Raw genomic sequence first — 20,082 nt, forward strand, 5'->3', positions numbered from 1 at the left:
CCACCTCCGTAGGTAAAGCATTCCAGTGTTTCACCACCCTCCTAGTGAAAAAGTTTTTCCTAATATCCAACCTAAATCTCCCCCACTGCAACTTGAGACCATTACTCCTTGTTCTGTCATCTGCTACCACTGAGAACAGTCTAGCGCGATCCTCTTTGGAACTCCCTTTCAGGTAGCTGAAAGCAGCCTTCAAATCCCCCCTCATTCTTCTCTTCCGTAGACTAAACATCCCCAGTTCCCTCAGCCTCTCCTCATAACTCATGTGTTCCAGTCCCCTAATCATTTTTGTTGCCCTCCGCTGGACTCTTTCCAATTTTTCCACATCCTTCTTGTAGTGTGGGGCCCAAAACTGGACACAGTACTCCAGATAAGGGATCACCAATGTCAAATAGAGGGGAACGATCACGTCCCTCGATCTGCTGGCAATGCCCCTACTTACACATCCCAAAATGCCATTGGTCTTCTTGGCAACAAGGGCACACTGTTGACTCATATTTTGTTGCACAAAAAAATCCAAGAGAAGTGTATAGAACAACACCAGCCACTGTTCATGGCATTTAGTGACCTAACTTAGGTCTTGGATTCCCTCCTTTGTGAACTGTTATGGAAGGTCTAGGTTTGGCTGTCCGTTGAAATTCATTCACGTTCTCAGGTTACTTCATGATGGGTTGACCGGCACTGTCATCTTTAATGGGTTAGAGATGGACCCATTCACTGCCTAGACTGATGTCAAGCAGGGCTGCGTTATTGCCCCAATCCTTTTTTCCCATCTACGTTGCTGTGATCTTGATTCTTATTTGTGACTGCCTTACTCAAGCCCAATTCTTGAAGAATCACATGGATGGCCAGCTCTTCAACCTGTGGCATCTTCATTCTAAAACAAAGGTCATTAGAACTGTTATTATAGACCTTCAGTATGTTGACTGTGCTATCCGCATGCACACCGAGGCTGACTTGCAATCCACCCTAGATTTTTTTTCTATGGTGCTATCATAGCCTGGGACTTTCCCACAACGTTGGGAAGACTAAGATGCTCCATCAGCCTGTCCCAGGATAAGTTGTCCCCCTTCTCCCACAAATTGTCATCTGTGGTTAAAGCCTGAAAAATGTTGAGCATTTCCCTTACCTTGGTAGTTATCTCTCCCAGACAGCCAATCTTGATGTGGAGATCAAACATAGGACTTGTTGTGCCAACACATCCTTTGGAAAGTTGCTCTGTCATGTCTTTATTGAGAGAGAGAGCTGCGAATGGAAGCTAAGATCCTCACTTCCCCTTATGGGTGCGAGACCTAGGTGACATACCAAAGCCATCTTAAGCATCTCGAGTGGCACCTACAGTGCTACCTTAGGAAGATTCTCTCTATATCAGATGGGAAGACCGTTGCACCAGTGCCAGCATTCTCTCTGCAACTAACATCACCAGTGTTGAGGCGAAGGTTATGAAACATCAGCTTCGCTGGGCTGGTCATTGTGTGTAGATGGCCAATACTTGTGTTCCAAAGCAAATCCTCTTTTCTGAATTTAGTCATGGTAAAAGGACCCACGGGGGCAAAAAATGCTACAAGAAGTCACTGGAAAGTATATTTGAAGAAGGGAGGTGTTGACCCCACGAATTGGGAAGAGCTGGCTGGCAATAGACTGCAATGGCATTGCATCATACATCAAGCCTCAACCATTTTAAAGAGAATTGCTTTGCTCATGAGGCTGAGAAACAGCACAGGTAGAAGGAAAATGTACATCATCCCGGCCAGCAGTTGTGCTCTCTCCAAGCAACCCCCTGTCATGTATGTGGAAAAACCTGTAGAGCACAGATTGGACTTGTCAGCTATCTTAAGTTTCTTCCTCCTGGCAGGTAACATCCTTGTATTGAGGGATAGCCGCCACTGCTGACTTGCTGAGAACTTAGAATTGCTGTGACATAGGCCTTATCACACTGGCAAATGATTTGCCATTATCTCAACTTCACTGGACGCTTGTAGGATTTTTCTTGTTCTACTAACTGTTATTTCTGATTTAATGATTTTTATTTTTAATCCTGTCTCTAAAACCTGGAATTGGTTCTGTCACTGTTTAGACATGGAATTAAATATTTGGAGAGAGAGGCATGGGCTAAAGATGGAACCCAGTGGCAAGTGAAGAGGACATGCAAACCACCATTATATTTTGCAGTCTTTTTGACAGTGAGGACAAGGATTTAATGGTCCATGGAGACTCCTTTTCATCCTTTTTCACTCTGGTCAGACCTGAAGCACAGGGCTCGGGTATCTGGAGAAGCTTGCACTGCTATTGCTCATGCTAGACCGTCTTTAGTGTTCCAGTCTCCAGAGATGTCATTTTAGCACTTCTTACTATCTCTAGAATCACGTGACACTTAATTAGCCATATCTAGTATTTTTTTCCCCTCTGTGTATCTTGGTATTACTTGCACAAGAGAAACTAGGCAAGCATGCCAATGCTTTAGGAGTACTAGTGTTCTTGATGTGGTAACATTATCAGCTCTGTATTAATTGCATCTTTTGTAATATTAGTATTTTTATTTTATTTTATTTTTTGCCTAGCACCACTGCCGGAGATGTGGGAAGTGCTTTTGTGACAAGTGCTGCAGTAAAAAAGTGCCTCTGTCTCGTATGTACTTTGTAGATCCTGTGCGTCAGTGTGCTGAATGTGCTCTCATCTCTCAGAAAGAAACGGAATTTTATGACAAGCAGCTTAAAGTGCTTATGAATGGTAAGTACTGCATGCACAACTGTTGTTTTGATCTTGTACATAGTTATTCTAGTGAGTGTCAAATGAGATAAATAGCAGATCTAATTCCCTTGTGTTGTCAAGTAAGGCGCTATGTTGCAGTCTCTAGAAATCTCCTTTGAAATACTTTCCCACTGTCATTTTTTTTTGTTTGCCCATTATTTTGTTATCCAGCCAGATCTGTTCTTCGGAGATGAGATTTTTATTTTTATATATTTTAAAAGTTCTGCTTCTACAGTCAAAGGAACTCTGCCTCTTATTAGCTGATGAATGTGTGAGGTCATGATAATAGCTCTCTTGTAGTATTGCACTTCATTAAATCACAATGTGGATCAAATACACTCTTAACAGTAAAAAGAACAATTTTGAATTCTTCTAATGAGAGAGAATACATGCTTCAAACTTCATTTCAGCCTCTGATCTCTTCTTCCTCCCTAGACTGTGTAGGTGGCTCTGATTGTCACTGAACTGTCAATTGTAAATAGATTTAAAGAGTAGTATGAAATATAACTGGAGCCCTGATTGCACTATTTTTAAAAATGAAGAATCTGATGTCTTAAATTTTAAAAATATTCTGTGACTATTTATAATTGGAAACATGCCTTTCAAGGGATGCTGAATGTGACTTTAATAGGTATTTTCAGTAGTTAGGCAAAAGCACACCTCCTAATTAGAATGCATGTTCCACGTGAGATGTCCTACAGCTCCATGAGCTTAGGAAGGAATGTACCAATTTCTATAGAACACTTACATTTTAATTTTAACACTTTGATCTCTTTGGTTGTGAAAGACTGAACCAAAATTAGTGCTCCTAATGGGGAGGGAAACATGCTCTCCGAACACATCTACACATGGATTACGTATAATATAATGCACTGGTTATTCTATAATGTGCTCTGGGGGTGAGGCACGTAAGGCTTTTAAACAAACTATTTGTAAGAGGATTATTTTATTTTTCTCATGTACAGCAGTATAACTTCATTGACTTTGATGGAGTCCTGACTTACACTGGTGTAACTAAGAAAATCTGAGCATGGGACAGTCCTGAATTGAACGGCTACCTGCCAATAAAATCTTTCTTTCTGTATATTCTGTACATTTCTTTAAAAAGTTTCTATAATATTTTTACTAACTGCAATATTTGATTACAAAAAATGGTCCAGTGTAGCTGCAGGAAACTGTCCAACAATCATTTGATACTGTCCTTTGCCTCTTGCTTTGAGGTTGAGGGTGTGCCTTAAATCCAGTAAACATACAACAATCTACACACATTACTCCTAGGGGAATTCTGGGCCAAAAAATTAAAAATTCTGCGCACAGTATTTTAATATGCAGAATTTTGCATGTTTTGTCTAAACACAGTATCACACCAGTTTCAATTATTTTTGGTCATTTATTTCAAAATACGTGTCGGCAAGTATGTCTGTAACAATACAGACAACAATAAAGATTCAGGAAATCTTTTGACAAATAGATTCATTACTCGGCATATTGATACACAACTCTCAGTAATTCATATAAACTACAGTACAGAACCTTATTTCCTGCACCCCTCAGAAGCAGTGCAAATGCTTGTGGGAGTCGGGGGTAATGGAGGAGCTGAGGGAGAGGGAAGTAAACTGCTGGGAAGGAGCCTTTGTGTGAACTTGGAGGGTTGTTGGGTATGAGTGGGAAAAGTATGTACAACAGGTTTTTGGGGGGGGGTTGGAAGGGATGGTTAAAGAGCATCCCCCATGCAGACCCTGGCTGACACCTAGGCTCTCTCATTCAGTCAGGCACATCTGCCCCTGTCCCCAGATCTTCCTGCATCCCCATGTGGCCCTGCAGCCCCCTCTCCCAATGTCTCTGTACCCCCATTCAGCCACCCGCTGTCCCTATGTTGCCCTGCATCTCCCTCTCCCATCACCATGTGGCCCTGCACCACCCTTGGCCCCGTGCCTCAACTCCCATTCAGTCCCTGCCCCAGTCTGTCCTCCCCAGCAACCCCATGCTATCTGTTTCCCCATTGCCCCTGTTTCCTGGGCCAGGCCGGGCAAGCAGTGCGAAGAAGACGGGCTCATTTTCTTCCCTCGCTGGCTGGGAGCTGCTGCTGTGTTCCTGTGCCACAGTGCCCTCTGGTGGGCAAAAGGTGGAACTGCATCAGCATTTCAGCAGAAGCTTTTTTTCTGCACACACAAAAACTGTGTGCAGCTTATTATGTGCGCGCGCAGTAGCACAGAATTCCTCCAGGAGTGACACACTGGAGAAGAAATATTAACTGATCGCAGGATGTTTAGTTACAACTGCACCATTTTGCTGTTGATGGTGACAGTGAACTCTTTTGATGTGTTTTTCAGGATTAGACTTTTTAAATAGATTGGGTAAAATGGAGAGCATAACGCAGCTTAAGGTGTTCAAGCCATTAGGATAGGTGCATGAAGTGCAAAAGTTTATAAAAGTTCTTGATACGCTAACTTTGCTTCTTTCTTAAATTACAAATTTAGCATTTGAATAACTGAATAAATTTTTGGGAAATTTTTTCTACTAAGGTGCTACATTCTCTGTTGCTCGGGGAACATCAGAAAAATCTGAGATGATGGTTTGTCGACTTTCCAACAACCAGAGGTGAGAAATGAGAATGGAAACTGCACTTGTTAAATCTGGTTAGGTTTTAAAATTTTTATTTAATCTCCCCATCCCCGCTCTTCTTGAGGTCTTGTATGTTGCCTCTACAGCATTCCTGCCGGTTTGTGCTCTAAAATGTTTCCAGAATCAGCAAGTGAGTACATGGTATGAGTAGGGCCCTACCAAATTCACCGTCCATTTTAATCAATTTCATGGCCGGAGAGTTTTAAAATTAGTCAGTTTCACGTTTTCTGCTGTTTACATCTGAAATTTCATGATGTTGTAACCGTGGGGGTCCCAACCCAAAAGGTACCCAGAAGTGCCTGCCTGCCTCCCCCCTCTGAGCTGCCATGCAAGGGAAGGACAAGTCATCTCTCCCCCGAGCCCAGCAGGGACTCACAGCTAAGAGCTCCCTGGCTGGGGTGCTCCCAGGAGCAGGAGTATATCCAACTGCCTCCACAAATCTCCTCTAGCTGCAGGAACCCTTAGGGCTGGAGCTTTCTGGAGGAGGGGGGAGGCAAGCAGGCACTCAGTGGTGGGTCTGATCTCCACCAAGAGCTGCTATATAAGGGAAGGACAAGTCCTGTCCTAAGTTCTCTGTAAGCTGCGCAGCCATGCATCAGCCTATTTAGTGCCGCACAGGTGCTCAGGGAACCCACCCGGGAACCGGCCAGGGGAGGGGTGCTCCTTCCATGGCTTTAACCTAGCCTGGCTCCCAACCTGCCGCGACGGCCCTCCACTGGCCCCAACTCTGCTGCGGCCCAGCCTCAGGCACGACCGGGGCGGCCCAGACCCGACCTGCTGGGGAAGGGGCGCCTATCCTGCAGCCCCAGCCCTGGAGCTGCCATGGTGGAGAGAGGCACCTCTCGCCCACAGCCCAGTTGCTGCTGTGGCGGGAGAGAGCTGGGGGGAGTCCTCTCTCCCCACCATAGTCCCAGAACACCCTTCTGCACCCCAAACCGCTCGTCCCCAGTCCCACCCCTGAGTCTGCACCCCCCCCAGCCAGAGTCCTCACACCCCTGCACCTAACCCTCTGCCCCAGCCCTGAGCCCCTTCCCACACTCCGAACCAGTCGGCCCCACCCCCACCACATGAATTTTTGTTATGTGCACCAATATGGAGGTGATGTGTCATATTGGTGCATATAACAAAATTAATTCCGCACATGGGTGGAAAAAACTAGAGGGAACACTGGTCCTGTCCCTCCCTAGCCCAGCAAGGACTCACAGCTTAGAGCTCCCTGGCTGGAGTGCTCCCAAGAGCAGGGGGATATCTGACCCACCTTCACAAGTCTTCTCTAGCTGCAGGAACCTCCGGGGCTGGAGCTTCCTGCAGTGGAGTGAGGCAGGTACTCCGAGGTGGGTCTGATCTCCCTCTGAAAGCGACAGTGGCTGTGCATGGAAAAGACAAGTCCTCTCCCTCCCCGGTCTAGCCAGGACTTGCAGCCAGGAGCCCCCTGACTGGGGCACTCCCAGCAACAAGTGGGAGATCAGATTTCATGGGGAAGGGCTTATTTCAGAGTCAGTGACACACTGCCCTGAAATGGTAGGGCCCTAGGGATTAGCAGAGGGTAAGCCCTTTTGGGCTTATTGTCATATGATGCATCATCAGTCTGGTTGTTTTTTGTTTTGTTTTTTTGTTTGTTTTTGTTCATGAAACCTTGCAGATCACAGCAAAAATTTACACTAAAAGTATGTCTACATTGCAAAAAATGACCCATGGCAGTGAATGTGAGCCTGGGTCAGTTGACTCGGGCTCATGCTACAGGGTTAAAAATAGCAGTGTAGATGTTCCTGCTTGAGCTGGAGTCTGGGCTCTGAGATCAGCCACCCTTGTCAGGTTTCAGCCAGGCCTCCAGCAGGAGTGGGAATGCCTATGCTGCTATTTTTGGCCCTGTAGAGCAAGCCTTAGTCAGTTGACCTGGGCGCTGAGACTCACTGCTTCAGTTATGTGCGTGTGGCGGGGTGGGGGGGGTGTGTGTTTTTTTTGTTTTGTTTTCTGTTTTGCAATGTAGACATACCCTAAGAAGCTTGGATGGCTCCAGACATTAATGTTGGAATATTATGAAGCACTTTGCATGTAAGTCATTAATTTGAATCTGGCTAGGCAGGTAGTGACAGACTGTTGCTGTCTGCTAGCTGGTTATCTAGAAGAAATGAGTTCTGTATACTGTGCCTACTGTACAGTCCACGTGACTAGTCTCATTTTTATTTGTGTACTGGTAGCTTGCAAAACCATTAGATGTACACACAAAGGAAGATTGTCCTTAACCCCCCTCTGAGCTGTTAATCTGCAAAAACTTGCATCAGATGAATGTGGGGGATAAAGAGGTACAATATACAAGCAGAATCCTCAGGATGATGACAGGTACATGTCTTGCAGAGTTAAACTGGGAGAGGACCAGCGTGTGGACTAGGAGTTTGGTAATGGATACTGAAAAAAGGGTGAATTTTAGAGTTCTTCGGAAAGAAGAAAGCCTGGCTCTGGAGGAGGAGAGGAGAATCTGCTGACCCCCAAGGTTGTGGGGTTTGGTAGGAAGAATGGAGGGGCAGTGTAGGGCCCCTCACCTCAGTGGGGGTTGGAAGTCATTGGTAGTGGACACCTGGTGTGCAAAAGACCAGGTGAGTGTCCTGTCCATTTCTTTGTGAGAGATGAAACGGCCAGGGGGGTACCTTCAGATAATTTTGGCAGGTTCTTAATTTAAACTCCTACAGCCAGAGGGAGGTGAAGTATTCCCCTATTGGAGGTGAACAGAATAGAGGGTGGGTTGGTTGGTTGATTGTGAATAACAGTGGAAAGAAATTGAGTGTATCTTAAACTGCCTACTGTCTAGTATCAGGGGGGTAGCTGTGTTAGTCTGTATCCACAAAAACAACAAGGAGTCTGGTGGCACCTTAAAGACGAACAAATTTATTTGGGCATAAGCTTTCATGGAAGAAGTGGGTTTTTATCCATGAAAGCTTATGCCCAAATAAATTTGTTCGTCTTTAAGGTGCCACCAGACTGCTTGCTTGCTTTGTTTTTTTGCCTACTGTCTGTAGTTTTTGTTCGTTTTTTGTTTTAACCACGTTGGGGTAGGTGCAGTCTTCTGTTGTATGTTTGTATAGTGCCTAGTACAGTGGGATCTCAACCTTAGATGACTTGTAAGTGCTATTGGAATATAAATAATGTGTTGCCAACAGTAATGGGAAGGGTACTGGTTGAGAGGGCATGAGAGGAAAAATTTAACCATTGAAAAAATTGTTTCAAAATGTTTGTTTTAAAAACTGAACTCATGCATAAGGTTCCAGCCTCCACAGAGCTGAGTGTGATCCTCAGGCTATAGATGGTTAGACAATCTCTTTCAAAATGTCTCAGTCGCTTTTCCTCTTGAGGATGCTCTGCAGGAAGTTTTGCAAGAGGCACCTGGCAGTCTGGCCCATAGCTTTCAACTGGCTTTAACTGAAGATCAGAAGGTTGGTGGAAGGTGGTGTTTCTTTGGTTGGTTGGTTTTTGTGTTAAAAGCTTTTCTTCCTATCTTTACAGCTTGTGATTGTCTGTAGGAATTAATTCCTGTGAGGTTTGTGTTAAAGTACATAAACTGCCAGGATACTGTTGGTAGAACCTGTTGTTTCTCTTGAATCAGACTTAATTTTCAAGTTCACAAAATGACACACTTGTAAGAAGCAATGTTTTCTTCTGTTGTGTAGATATCTGTTTCTGGATGGAGACAGCCATTATGAAATTGAAATTGCACAGATTTCGACTGTCCAGATTCTTACCGAGGGATTTACTCCTGGAGGTAAATCTTGCAATGAATCTAAACTAATGGTCATAAGTTACAAATTTGCAACGCTTTTCCTTAACCTAATAAAACAATACACCTTCTTTTGCACTGACAACTCAGATATGGGTGCTTCATTTCACTCGGAGTACAACAGCAGCATTTGGAAGCCTATCCTTGTGGCTGCTGACAGTAGCATTTTAGAAAAAACTCAAGAATTCAGAATTGATTTCTGACCTTTTGATCCTCATCCAGTAGAACTTTGTATCTTGAAGGAAGTGACGGTGGGCATCTGCCCTGCTGCCACTTCCCACTGCCTGAACCATAGAGATGCACTCTTGATTGAGTACGGGTAGTGGTGGAGAAGAACTTTAGTCATCAGAATGGAAAGTATCAGGACACAGCTGTGGCCTGCTTTTGCTTGAAGCCAGCATTATAAGGGACAGACTCCGGAGTTAATGGGAGTGCAGTGTCAGAACCACAGATTGGGACCAATTAGTATTATCAAATTAAACTGTTACCAGTTAGATGTAGTTATGTGGCTAACCAAACAATTATGCAGAGTTTTACTTTTCACCTGACCCCTGATTGTGGCCAACCAAAATCTGAATGGGGTAACTAACTTTTACCCAAGTCCTACAAAATATGCTCATCAGGCGCAAACCCAGTATTAGAGTACAGTAAATAAAAAATGGGAACAAGGATTTCGAAAGTGATTCTTTACCATTAATAATTTTGTCAAGTACTACTGGACTTCCATTGTAAATCTCACATCTGTGGAATGTGGGACCAGTGTAGTCAATCAAATATGTGGCCATTTGAATGTGTCTTAATGCTCCTTCAATTTCTTTATTCACTGCTCTTCTGACTAATTTTTCTTCTCCCTGCTTGCCTACCTTCTTGATGTAGAAAAAGATATTCACACTTATACCAGCCTTCTGGAGAGCCAACACATTACTGAAGGTCAGCAATGTTGTTGTGAACTTGATTCACCTGAGCATGCTGTTATGATGCCCTTTTCAGTGCTGCTTTCTTCCTCTCCTCTTTGCCATCTGTAGATCTTACTAAAATTAATTTTGGGCAACCTGTGTTTAAAAGTGTTAGATTTTAAACAACATGTATTTTGTGTGATGCCCTTAGAAAGAATAGAAACACAGAGATTATCAATCTAAATTCTAAAGTGGAGAACATTTTGACTATTGGAGGATGACTTAAAATACTTCTGCCTTGATCAGGGCTCCCTTAAATCATATACTTGTGGCTATTCTCCTTGCTGACAGGCACTATGCATAGCTCACTTCCTGTTGTACAAATGGGTGAGCACTAGAGTGTTCACTTCCTGAAGTGACCAAAGTACTGCTGCTCAAGATGGGAGGATGGGTAGAGGAAGAAACGTGTGGATGTGTTGAATGTTGGTTATAGAATAAATGAGGAAGCAGAGGGAATGAATGAATAAAGGGGTAAATGGAAGGAATAAGTGGTGGAAATGGAAACGGAAGAAGTGACCAGTATTTAGTATCGCTTTGGAGTTGTAGGTCTATAACTAAGACAGTTCAGTTTCTTCCACTTATGTCTCTTGAAGAGAATATATTGGTGCTTCAAACAGTGTGCTATTGGGTCAGTTTCTAGACCAAAGCAGTAGTGAAATCACAATAGTGAGCACAAGTTGGAAGCTTTGTTCCAGTCCTCATAATGAAATATTGTAAATAAATTGATTTTCTTTAAGTATCTTTGATAACAAATACATGGGCAAGTGTGCATATTCAACATGGATTATCATCTTGCTATTATGCTTCAGTATATGATCTTAACGATCGTCTTGTGTAGCTGGGTATGTAGAGTATATGTACTTGAAATGTACTGCAAATGTAATTAGCACGTCATGAGATTTTAAAAATGGATATTCATAAAAATCTTAATTTTGGATAGTCAGTACATTTGGCATGACTTTATTCTTAAGCTAAGGATTGTCTGCCCTTTTGAGGGAGGGGAGAAGCTATTTATTTTATGCCCAAGTGGTGTGGGAGGCTTTTTTTGGGTGGAAAGATGGGTTTGTGACTAAGTAAGTCATAAAGAGAAAATACAGGTCACTATATTTGTTTTTCTGCTGTCTTGCTGTGTGCTGTATCGTTTATGTAACCTACTACTGACTTTTGCTTACTGGTAGATCAGATCAGTGTCATGTAATCACATTTGCAACAGTCTGAATTTGGTCAAGGTCTCAGTACATTGAAAGTTAGGTACTCAGTTTTATAATCCAACTAGGTAAATTGGAGAGGGCAGAGGAATCCAGTTGCTCCTTTTGCAAAGAGATTGAAAAACATGTTAACTCATAACATGGTGCTTCAGAAGCTTAGTGCAAGATTATCTTTCTGCCTGGATTTCTCTTGGATGGTGCCATAAGGACACTGACCCCTTAGGGCCCTACCCCATCTGAAGAGAATCTTTTCATTGAAATAAATGAGGCCTTTGTCTACATAAGGCACATTGGATCAGGCAGGTGAGGTGACCTGCAAGAGGATTGGTTTTTGAAGGTTCTGGTGACTTAGTTAATCCTAGAATAGTGTACTAAATGCCCCAAACAATAAGGTGCAAAATGTTACAGTACGTGTTTATTCCATAAGAATCTTTCTTGACTTTTAGGCTAACCTGATTCCAATGTGCGTTCTTCACTTCCCTCCTTGTTTTCACTGGGTGGCCTATTAAGAACAACACATCTTAAAATCACAGCTAGAATATAAATTATATAAGGTGGTGTACTCTCCCACACACTTCCTTGAGTGAAGCCATCCTCTGTGGTGGACACACCCCATATGCTGATACTTTCAGGAGTTATTTGGCCTCATAGTAGGTTTCCACCATGAGGCCACTTGTCCTCCCATCTATCTGGTGGAGACCAGGAAGCTTTCAGACTTCCTATCAAGAAAGAACCCTTCTTTTTTTTTTTTTTTTTTTTAAAAATCTGACAAGAATAACAACTTCCATTTCTTTGCAAACTGCAAGATACTGTGGTGAATTACCATGAATTTTATTTTTAAGACTTCTAACACTTAGAAAAATACCAAGCTAGAAAGGCGTTCTTGCAATGTCAGTATATAAATAGCTTTGTTTCCAGCAATAATTCCCTTTGCTGCTAGCTTCCCTGAGTGATCTTCTGACCGTGCATTCTTGGCTTTGGGTTGTGGTAACACATTGTGGTTCATGCTCGCACAGCAGCAGACAGTAGCAGCAGCTGTTAATGCAAGACATTTAAAGCATTTAAATGGTGTTGGGAATGAGTTATCTTGGTGATTTATGGACAGAGCATCCTCTTCTTTCGTTTCTTAGGTGGCTAAATACTTTGCTCTCCTACTGCTTGTTCAGGACTCTACTTTAATTTTCCCTTTTCAGGAGGCAATACTCGTGCCACAGGTATGCTCCTGCAGTATAAGGTACCAGGGTCAGAGGAGCTCACACAGATGAAATTTACTGCCAGTGAAGACTTCAATTCCAACAAGAAGCTGTCAGCAGCCTGGCTAGCAGCTATGCATAAGGTAACTTGTATAAAATACATTTAATGTTTAAAATTGATCACCTTAAGTTTGGTCACCATTTGTGTACAAAACAATTAGTTGTGACTGTACTATAAATATAATAGGGCCAGAACCCATTTTATACTAGATAGACCATACTCTGACTACAGCACTGGCTTCTGCTGAGGTCTAGAAAACATGCTGGTTTGGCATCTAAATGGGTGGGGGGAAATTGAGTGGTTACAGCAAGCAAGGGAAACTCTCTTTACTCTGGGGCTTTAATATTTGGTGGTACGTGGATTTCCAGATGCCATAGATTGATTGATACTCAGCATTTGACAAGATTACAAACTAGAGCCTTCGCTTCCAAGGGTTTCATCTTGTATGCCCACTAGACAGACACAGACACACACCCTGAATTAGGTTTCCATTAGTTATTATGTAATAATCCTGGAATCCAATGTAGTTCACTTTCGTAACCCAAAAAACTGTAATATCAATGGGTAAGAACAGTGGACTGTGTGTTCAGACCTAAGTAACTGGGGGAGTGCGATAATATATAAAATATATCAAACAGCAGCAGACAGGGCATGTTGTTAGTACGCTAACAGAACACCAGCTGCAGGGGAAGAACATAATCTTGCTAAACCTTAACGTCTACATTGTGAAACAGTTATAAATCAGTGAAAGTAGACCAGATGGCCATATCTTTCATACTGTAACTTTTTTTTAAAAGTTCCAAAGTTATCTTTATTCTTAATACTCAATTGATAGAGGGACCTTGGAATACTTCATAGATTTTAAGAACAGAAGAGACCATTGTGATCATTTAGTCTAACCTCCTATATTATGCAGGCCATAGGACTTTCCCGAAATAATTCCTAGAGCAGATCTTTTAGATAAACATCCAATCTTGATTTAAAAATTGCACAGTATTCCAGCAGCAGTTTCACAAGTGTCAAATACAGAGGTAAAATAACGTACTACTCCTAATTGGGATTCCTCTGTTTATGCATCTGAGGAATTCAGTAGCCCTTTTGTCTACAGTATTGCACTGGGAGCTCATATTCAGCTGATTATCCACCATGAGCCTCAAATCATTCAGTCACTGCTTCCTGTACTGCAAACTTAGCCTACATTATTTGCTCATAGCTGTATACGTTCACAGTTGGTTGTATTACCAAATGATCCAGATAGGGTTGTATCAGTGACCTGTCCTCTTCATTATTTATCACTCCCTCAACCTTTTTGTGTCACCTGCAAAGTTTATCCGTTGATTTGGTTTTCTTCCAGGTCTTCAATAAAAATGTGAATCTGTTTTGCATTAACTAGAATTAGTAGTTGGGTACAGTTAATCCTGGGGTATAATGAACTATACAGGGTGAACTGACAAGTAAGGAGAATAAACATCTGCCTAACTTGCAAAAATCTGTATAGTTCATAACTGCTCTGAAACACTGAATCCTCTATAAGATCTGTTTCCTGATTCCTGGGTTTTTAGAACTTCTTTGATTCCCAGCTAAGATGTTTGGTTTGTTTTTTGTTTTGTTTTGTTTGTTTTTTTGTTATCCAGCACAATGGGACCCCAATCCTGATTGGGACTGCTGGGGGCTACCATGATATATATGCTGCTCCAAATAGTTAAATTCATTTCACAAATCAGCCCGAACCTTAAGGAAATCCCAAATAAAATTTTAGTTTTGGAAACAAGTATTGAAAACAGCCATAACACATTCTGAAAGGATTTTGGATTAAAGGTTAGATTAATGTTGGAAAGCAGAGTGGATTGATTTAAATCAAAGTGACATAAATCAGGTTTAAATAATTTAAATCGGCAAGCGGAAAACTTTGATTTAAATCTATTTTAATCTTATTTTGCATTTGTCCTTATTTTCCTAATAAAAAGTTTGATTCTTACTGGTTGGTAACCATTAAAACATGTTGACTGGCAAGTAACTTCAGCCTTTACACTAAATATGGTGGTACTTTTTGCTGAGGATACATTATCTGTACAGTGTAAGCTACATAGTTGCAATTATTCAGATTATTAACTTTTACATTTGTTAAAATGATGACTGATACATTTACTAGACTTGGGTAAAGCTCCATTTGGATGAAAATTAGAATTCAATTAAAAATGCACAAACATCACTTTTTAATTTTTATATTAAATCAAACTACCTTAAATGAGCTGGATACATAAGAAACGGGATTTCCAATACAGTTTTGATATACAAAACTAAGTGACTTATTTAACAAAAGTATTATATGTTGCTAGTGAGTTGAACTGATTGTTTCTAGTCACCATGTCCTTCAAGATCTTAGAACTATAGACCAAATCCTCTCACACCTCACTTTAATTCATTGATTGAAAGAGGGGAAAACAAGCTTTACTACTTTTAATTCCTGTTTCTTAACTTTGAACTAGTAGAACAAGCTGAAAAGAAAATATTTCCTCTGCACCTGCAGAAGAGGCTACTGCTGTCAAAAGCTAGTTTAGCACTTCACCGAACCAAAGTTCCAAGTGCTTAACCAGTGATTTCCACCAACCAGTTCAGTAGCTTTTCTCCCCCGCCCCTTTTAAAACTATGTCAGCAAAAATGTACTCTGTTAGAGAAGAAACTATATACTGTCATGTGAGTGGGGTTTTTTGTTGTGTTTTTTTTTAATTAAACTGCCTTAATAATTAAAGGCTAGATCCTCCTGCTTTCCAAGTGTGGGTCAGTGAGCACTGCCCATGACTGACTCACTCCTCCACACTCCAGCAAAATGTCAGAGCGACTTTTTCACATCTGCCCTGATCAGCCAGGTAACAGTCTCTTTATCCTAGATGAGCCTGAGATTGCCTCCACATCTGATATATGAACGAGGCAGGTTCTTAAGATGCATTAATTGTCTAACATGTCAATCACGAAAGCCAAGAGCATACTACTGTAACAGTTTCTTTCAGGTGGCAGTGTGGCTTCTCCAAAAGGAAGGGGAAAGCTGCAGAGTGAGTTAGCATTATTGTAATGACTAGATGGGTGTGTTACATTTATTTTAAGCTGCACAGCCTGATATATTCAACTTTAATATTCCCCAGCCACCTTCCTTAAGAGTATTTCAAGAAAATCAGAAGTCAAGTTCCCATCCATCTTAAACTTGACTTCCTCGGTGTCCTGAAATCATATTGAAAGCTTCCACATTTTCATTTAAGAAATTCTCTCCCACAAAATCAGTCAGTTGCTACTATGGAAACTTCCATTTCTGTGCCATTATTAAAGCTGTTAAGTGGGAGGGAAGAGTCACTCCATGCCTATTCTTCCTCTGCTTCCCTTTTCCTGAACTCTAGATCAGTTAGTAAAAAACCTAAGACTCACTGATTTGAACAAATATTTTAAAGTTCAGCTTGAGAGTATTCCTAAGCAGGAAAATAATAAAATTCCAGTAGGGAGCCTCATCTTAAATCTTAATAGAATGAGGGACTAGAGCAGTGATACTCAGACTGAGGCTCTCAAGCCACCAGTGCCTCTTTAATGCGTCTCCTATGGCTCTTTGCAGCACATGATATTAAAATGCTGGCTGATTTAATTATTAACCACTCACAATGCTTTTACTACATTAACCAATTGTAGTTGATAAAATAATACTTTGGTCAGTCATTTGTGGAGGAGGGTGTACATACGTACACACACAGTAACTCCTCACTTAGTCGTCCCGGTTAACGTTGTTTCATTGTTACATTGCTGATCAATTAGGGAACATGCTCATTTAAAGTTGCGCAATGCTCCCTTATAACGTTGCTTTGTCCACTGCTTGCAGGAAGAGCAGCCTGTTGGAGCTGGCAGTGGTGGCTTGGAACTAGGGTCGACCGGCAGCCCCCCTATCAGCTCCCCACTCCCCTAAGTTCCCTGTGCGGCAGCTGCACAGCAAGCTATCAATTGCTGGCGGTTCAGCTGTCCCTCCCCCCACTGCCATGTGCTGCTCCTGCCATCTGCCTTGGAGCTGCTTCCTGAGCCTCCTGCTTGTTGGGGTGGGGGCTAATGTCAGGGTGTCTCTCCCCCTCCCCCCCACGCCTGCACCCTGCTTACCCCTTCTCCATAGAGTAGGGGACACAACAGGACTCAGGATGGAGGGAGCTTGCTGGCTGCAGCTGCTGTCTCAACTTCCTGATCTACTTAAAAGGGCAGTGTACTTAGAGTGGTGTCAGCCTACTTAAAGGAGCAATGCGCATCTCTCTCTCTCTCACACAGGGTGTGTCTCTCTGCCACGTTGTCTCCCCTCCCTCCATTCGTGCTGCCTTGTAGAGTGTGAGGCTACATTAACAATGTGTTAACCCTTGAGGGCTCAGCTGAATGCCAGTTCATCATTTAGCAGTAAGGCATTCCCTGGGAACTATCCCACCCTCTTCCACCCTCTAACTTCACCACCTCAACCAAGCTTCACAATCGTCATTGCTGTGTATAGTATTAAATTGTTTAATATATAGTTTCTTGTCCGGTGAAAAAAATTTCCCTGGAACCTAACCCCCCCCCCCCCATTTACATTAATTCTTATGGGGAAATTGGATTAGTTTCACTTAGTCACATTTTTCAGGAACATAACTACAATGTTAAGCGGGGAGTTACTGTATATAATAAAAATAGTAAATAAAACAATGAATTCACACTATTATCTTTTGGATAATGTTGATTGCTGATTTGGCTCCTGAACCACTGAGGTCTGAGTATCGCTGGGCTAGAGTGTCAAAACTGCCAAATCCAAGCTCTGCATGTTGGGGTACTGGCAGTGAACGTTCAGCTCAGCCATTACCACCTCTTACAAGGGGGCAGACAATCTAATTTTCATCTGTTCCTCTATTTGATATAAATGTGCTTAAGTTACCGCAGTTAGCAGTTGATCTGGGATGCAATCAGTAAAGAATTAAAGCACAGTAACATAATACCAATCACATGGTTTTATGGAAGAAGTCTTGTCAGACTTTTTTTGGAGATTACAGTTTGGTTGACGAAAGTAACTGGCGTACTTCTGTAAGGCATTTGATTTAATACTTTATTTTATGTGCTGCAGATTCTGTTTTGTGCTATATCACAAACTAGCTAGCTCTATAAGTAAGTGGGAATCATAGTCCATTGGGAGGGTTTCCAGTGCAATTTGTTCTTAGTCCACTGCTGTTCAATATCTTATCAGTGATCTGGAAGTGGTCAGTCAGTCTTGGTAAAGCTTGCAGATGGTGCAAAATTGGAATGGTAAATAACTGGTCGGTTCCACAGAGTGATCTAAGCTGGGCTCACTTGAATAACGTGGTTTTATACAGCTTAAGGCGAAGTTCTACATCTAGGAACCAAGAAAGTAGGATGGGGGAAAAAGTATTTTTAAAAGCAGTGATTGGGAAAAGGACTTAGGGGTCATGGGAGATCACCAACTGAACTTAAGTTCACCGTATGATGTTGGGCTAAGAGCAAATGCAATCATTAGATGAATAGGGAGTGTAATGGATGTATGGGACATATGTCTTGACTAATTGTTCCTTTTGGCTCTCAAATTAGAAAAGCTGTCTACCTCTGTTTATCTCAAAATAGGATCCACCTATGAGGACAATAAGAAAATGGTTCACATCATGTGACAATAAGGACCCACAGATCAGCCAAGGTTGAGTGTTCCCCTCTCCAGCTACAGAACTTAAAATAGCTAAATAAGTATAATCACCTAGGCAAGAATCTCTCCTAATATGAATATGTATAAACCTCTTTCTCTCTCCCTAGTTAAAAAGAATTTCAAGTTTCCAAACAAAAGTGGCCTGTTGCACATTGCGTGGGTCAAGAAGTGACGGGTGGGGAAGCTGCAAGTTGAACAACTAAGAACTGTGGCTATAAAATTGAACGTTAAATTGGGCTGTTACCCCAAGAAATCCAAGCCCCATGTTTTCATCCCAAATTATAAACTGTACATTGTTTCCTTGTAAATCAAATTTATTGTGAATAATCTTTCACCCAAAATTAGAAATAGCACATTTGTTTGCATTGTGAGTCAGATCTATATCCTATATGTGGAAAATGACACTTGTTCAGTTGTAAGTCCTAAATAATGTGAAATGCATATTGTAATCAAAGAATGTATGGAGTATGTTGTCCACATTTAGAAGATTACAGTAAAACCAACAAAATCCTTTCAAATTGTTGAGCTCTTGAAGTAATAGGAAATGACTGGCAGAAGGAAGGAGAAATGTAAAGATATACAGCAGGGTAAAACTTTGGGATATTAAGAGAAATTGCTCAGAGTGGGGGATCCCAAGTGGTTGTACAGGCAAATAAGTTTTTTAATTGATTCAAACTTAAAGCCTCTGCTAAGAAGGATGAGGGGAATTTTGTTATACACCAACAACCATGTACTAGATACCAATAGAAGCAGCAGAGAAACAAACCCGAGCACCTTTTTGTTATGTCTCCTATAGGAATTGGAGGGTGGCCCTCTCCAATAGGCACTGAAACTAGGGTGTATAAAACTTAGGTTTTGTCAACTCTGAGTACATAGTGGCCTAACACAAGGAGCTGCAGAATCCTAAATGCAACCAATACCCATTTCAGTCGTCACGTGGAAAGGACTGTCCCTCATCCCGAGGTTAAGAGGATAAGCAGAGGTGGTGAAATTTAATTTCAAAGATTGTAATTCCCCTTCCATTCTTTAATATAAATAACTGTAGGTTAGCATGCTGAATCTACACTCTTCAGTTAGTGTCTCAAGTAATCATATTTTAGATCAATTTGTTTGGATTTCTAAAGGAATTAGAGATTGAAAAGAATTGTTTTAAGCAATTGCTTTTAATATTCTAAACTAGTCCCTTTTGGACTAGTCTAATAGAGGATTGTGGTTAGTGCCTTTAAAACAAGTGCACCTTTGGAAATGTGATGTTTTAGGTACTAAAGAATTGAGAATTGTTGATAAGTAAATGTAATAAGAAATATTGGTAATTTGACTGGTCTTTGATATAACAACTGAGCCTCAATTCTAGTCTGTGATAATTGCTTGCAAGACTATTGTGTATATGTGTGGTACACACAGTTGATTGTGTCTGTTTGAGTAGTGAGCTGTTGATTATATACTGATGTGGTTCTCGGTAATTTAATCAGTTCTTAGTTAAGAATAAGCAAGTGTCCCGATATGAGAAATACTGTTCAAATTAAAAATTGACATGACAAGACCTCAGTGTTCAACTAGTAAACTAACACTTTCTGTACTTTGAGATTATCCCATTAGATCAGGGGAGGGCAAACTATCTGGCCTGTTAGGGCTTTCAGTCCAGCCTGCAGGATTGCCACCCCCATGGTGCAGCGAGGTTAAGGCAGGCTCCCTGCCTGCTCCCGGAAGTGGCTGGCATCATGTCCCTGCGGCCCCTGGGAGGGAAGGGGGGGGCAGAGGGCTCTGTGTGCCAGGAATGGGGAACCGCAGTCAATGGGAGCTTTGGGAGTGGTACCTGCA

General features: G+C 41.8%; 1 protein-coding gene across 2 annotated transcripts in view; it reads left to right on the top strand.

The window, feature by feature from the left end:
• The window catches only part of ZFYVE21 (zinc finger FYVE-type containing 21), a 37,008-nt gene that overhangs the window by 8,137 nt on the left and 8,789 nt on the right, over positions 1-20,082 (top strand). Inside the window, exons 3-7 of one of the 2 annotated variants that reach the window (XM_077819462.1) lie at positions 2,559-2,727; positions 5,274-5,349; positions 9,039-9,130; positions 10,022-10,075; positions 12,503-12,645. In XM_077819462.1, coding sequence (XP_077675588.1) covers positions 2,559-2,727; positions 5,274-5,349; positions 9,039-9,130; positions 10,022-10,075; positions 12,503-12,645 — 534 coding nt within the window. The remainder of the gene's footprint in view (positions 1-2,558; positions 2,728-5,273; positions 5,350-9,038; positions 9,131-10,021; positions 10,076-12,502; positions 12,646-20,082) is intronic. The other variant, XM_077819463.1, reaches the window with a different exon arrangement.

The sequence above is a fragment of the Eretmochelys imbricata genome, chromosome 6, assembly GCF_965152235.1.
Source record: "Eretmochelys imbricata isolate rEreImb1 chromosome 6, rEreImb1.hap1, whole genome shotgun sequence".
Taxonomy (NCBI): domain Eukaryota; kingdom Metazoa; phylum Chordata; order Testudines; family Cheloniidae; genus Eretmochelys; species Eretmochelys imbricata.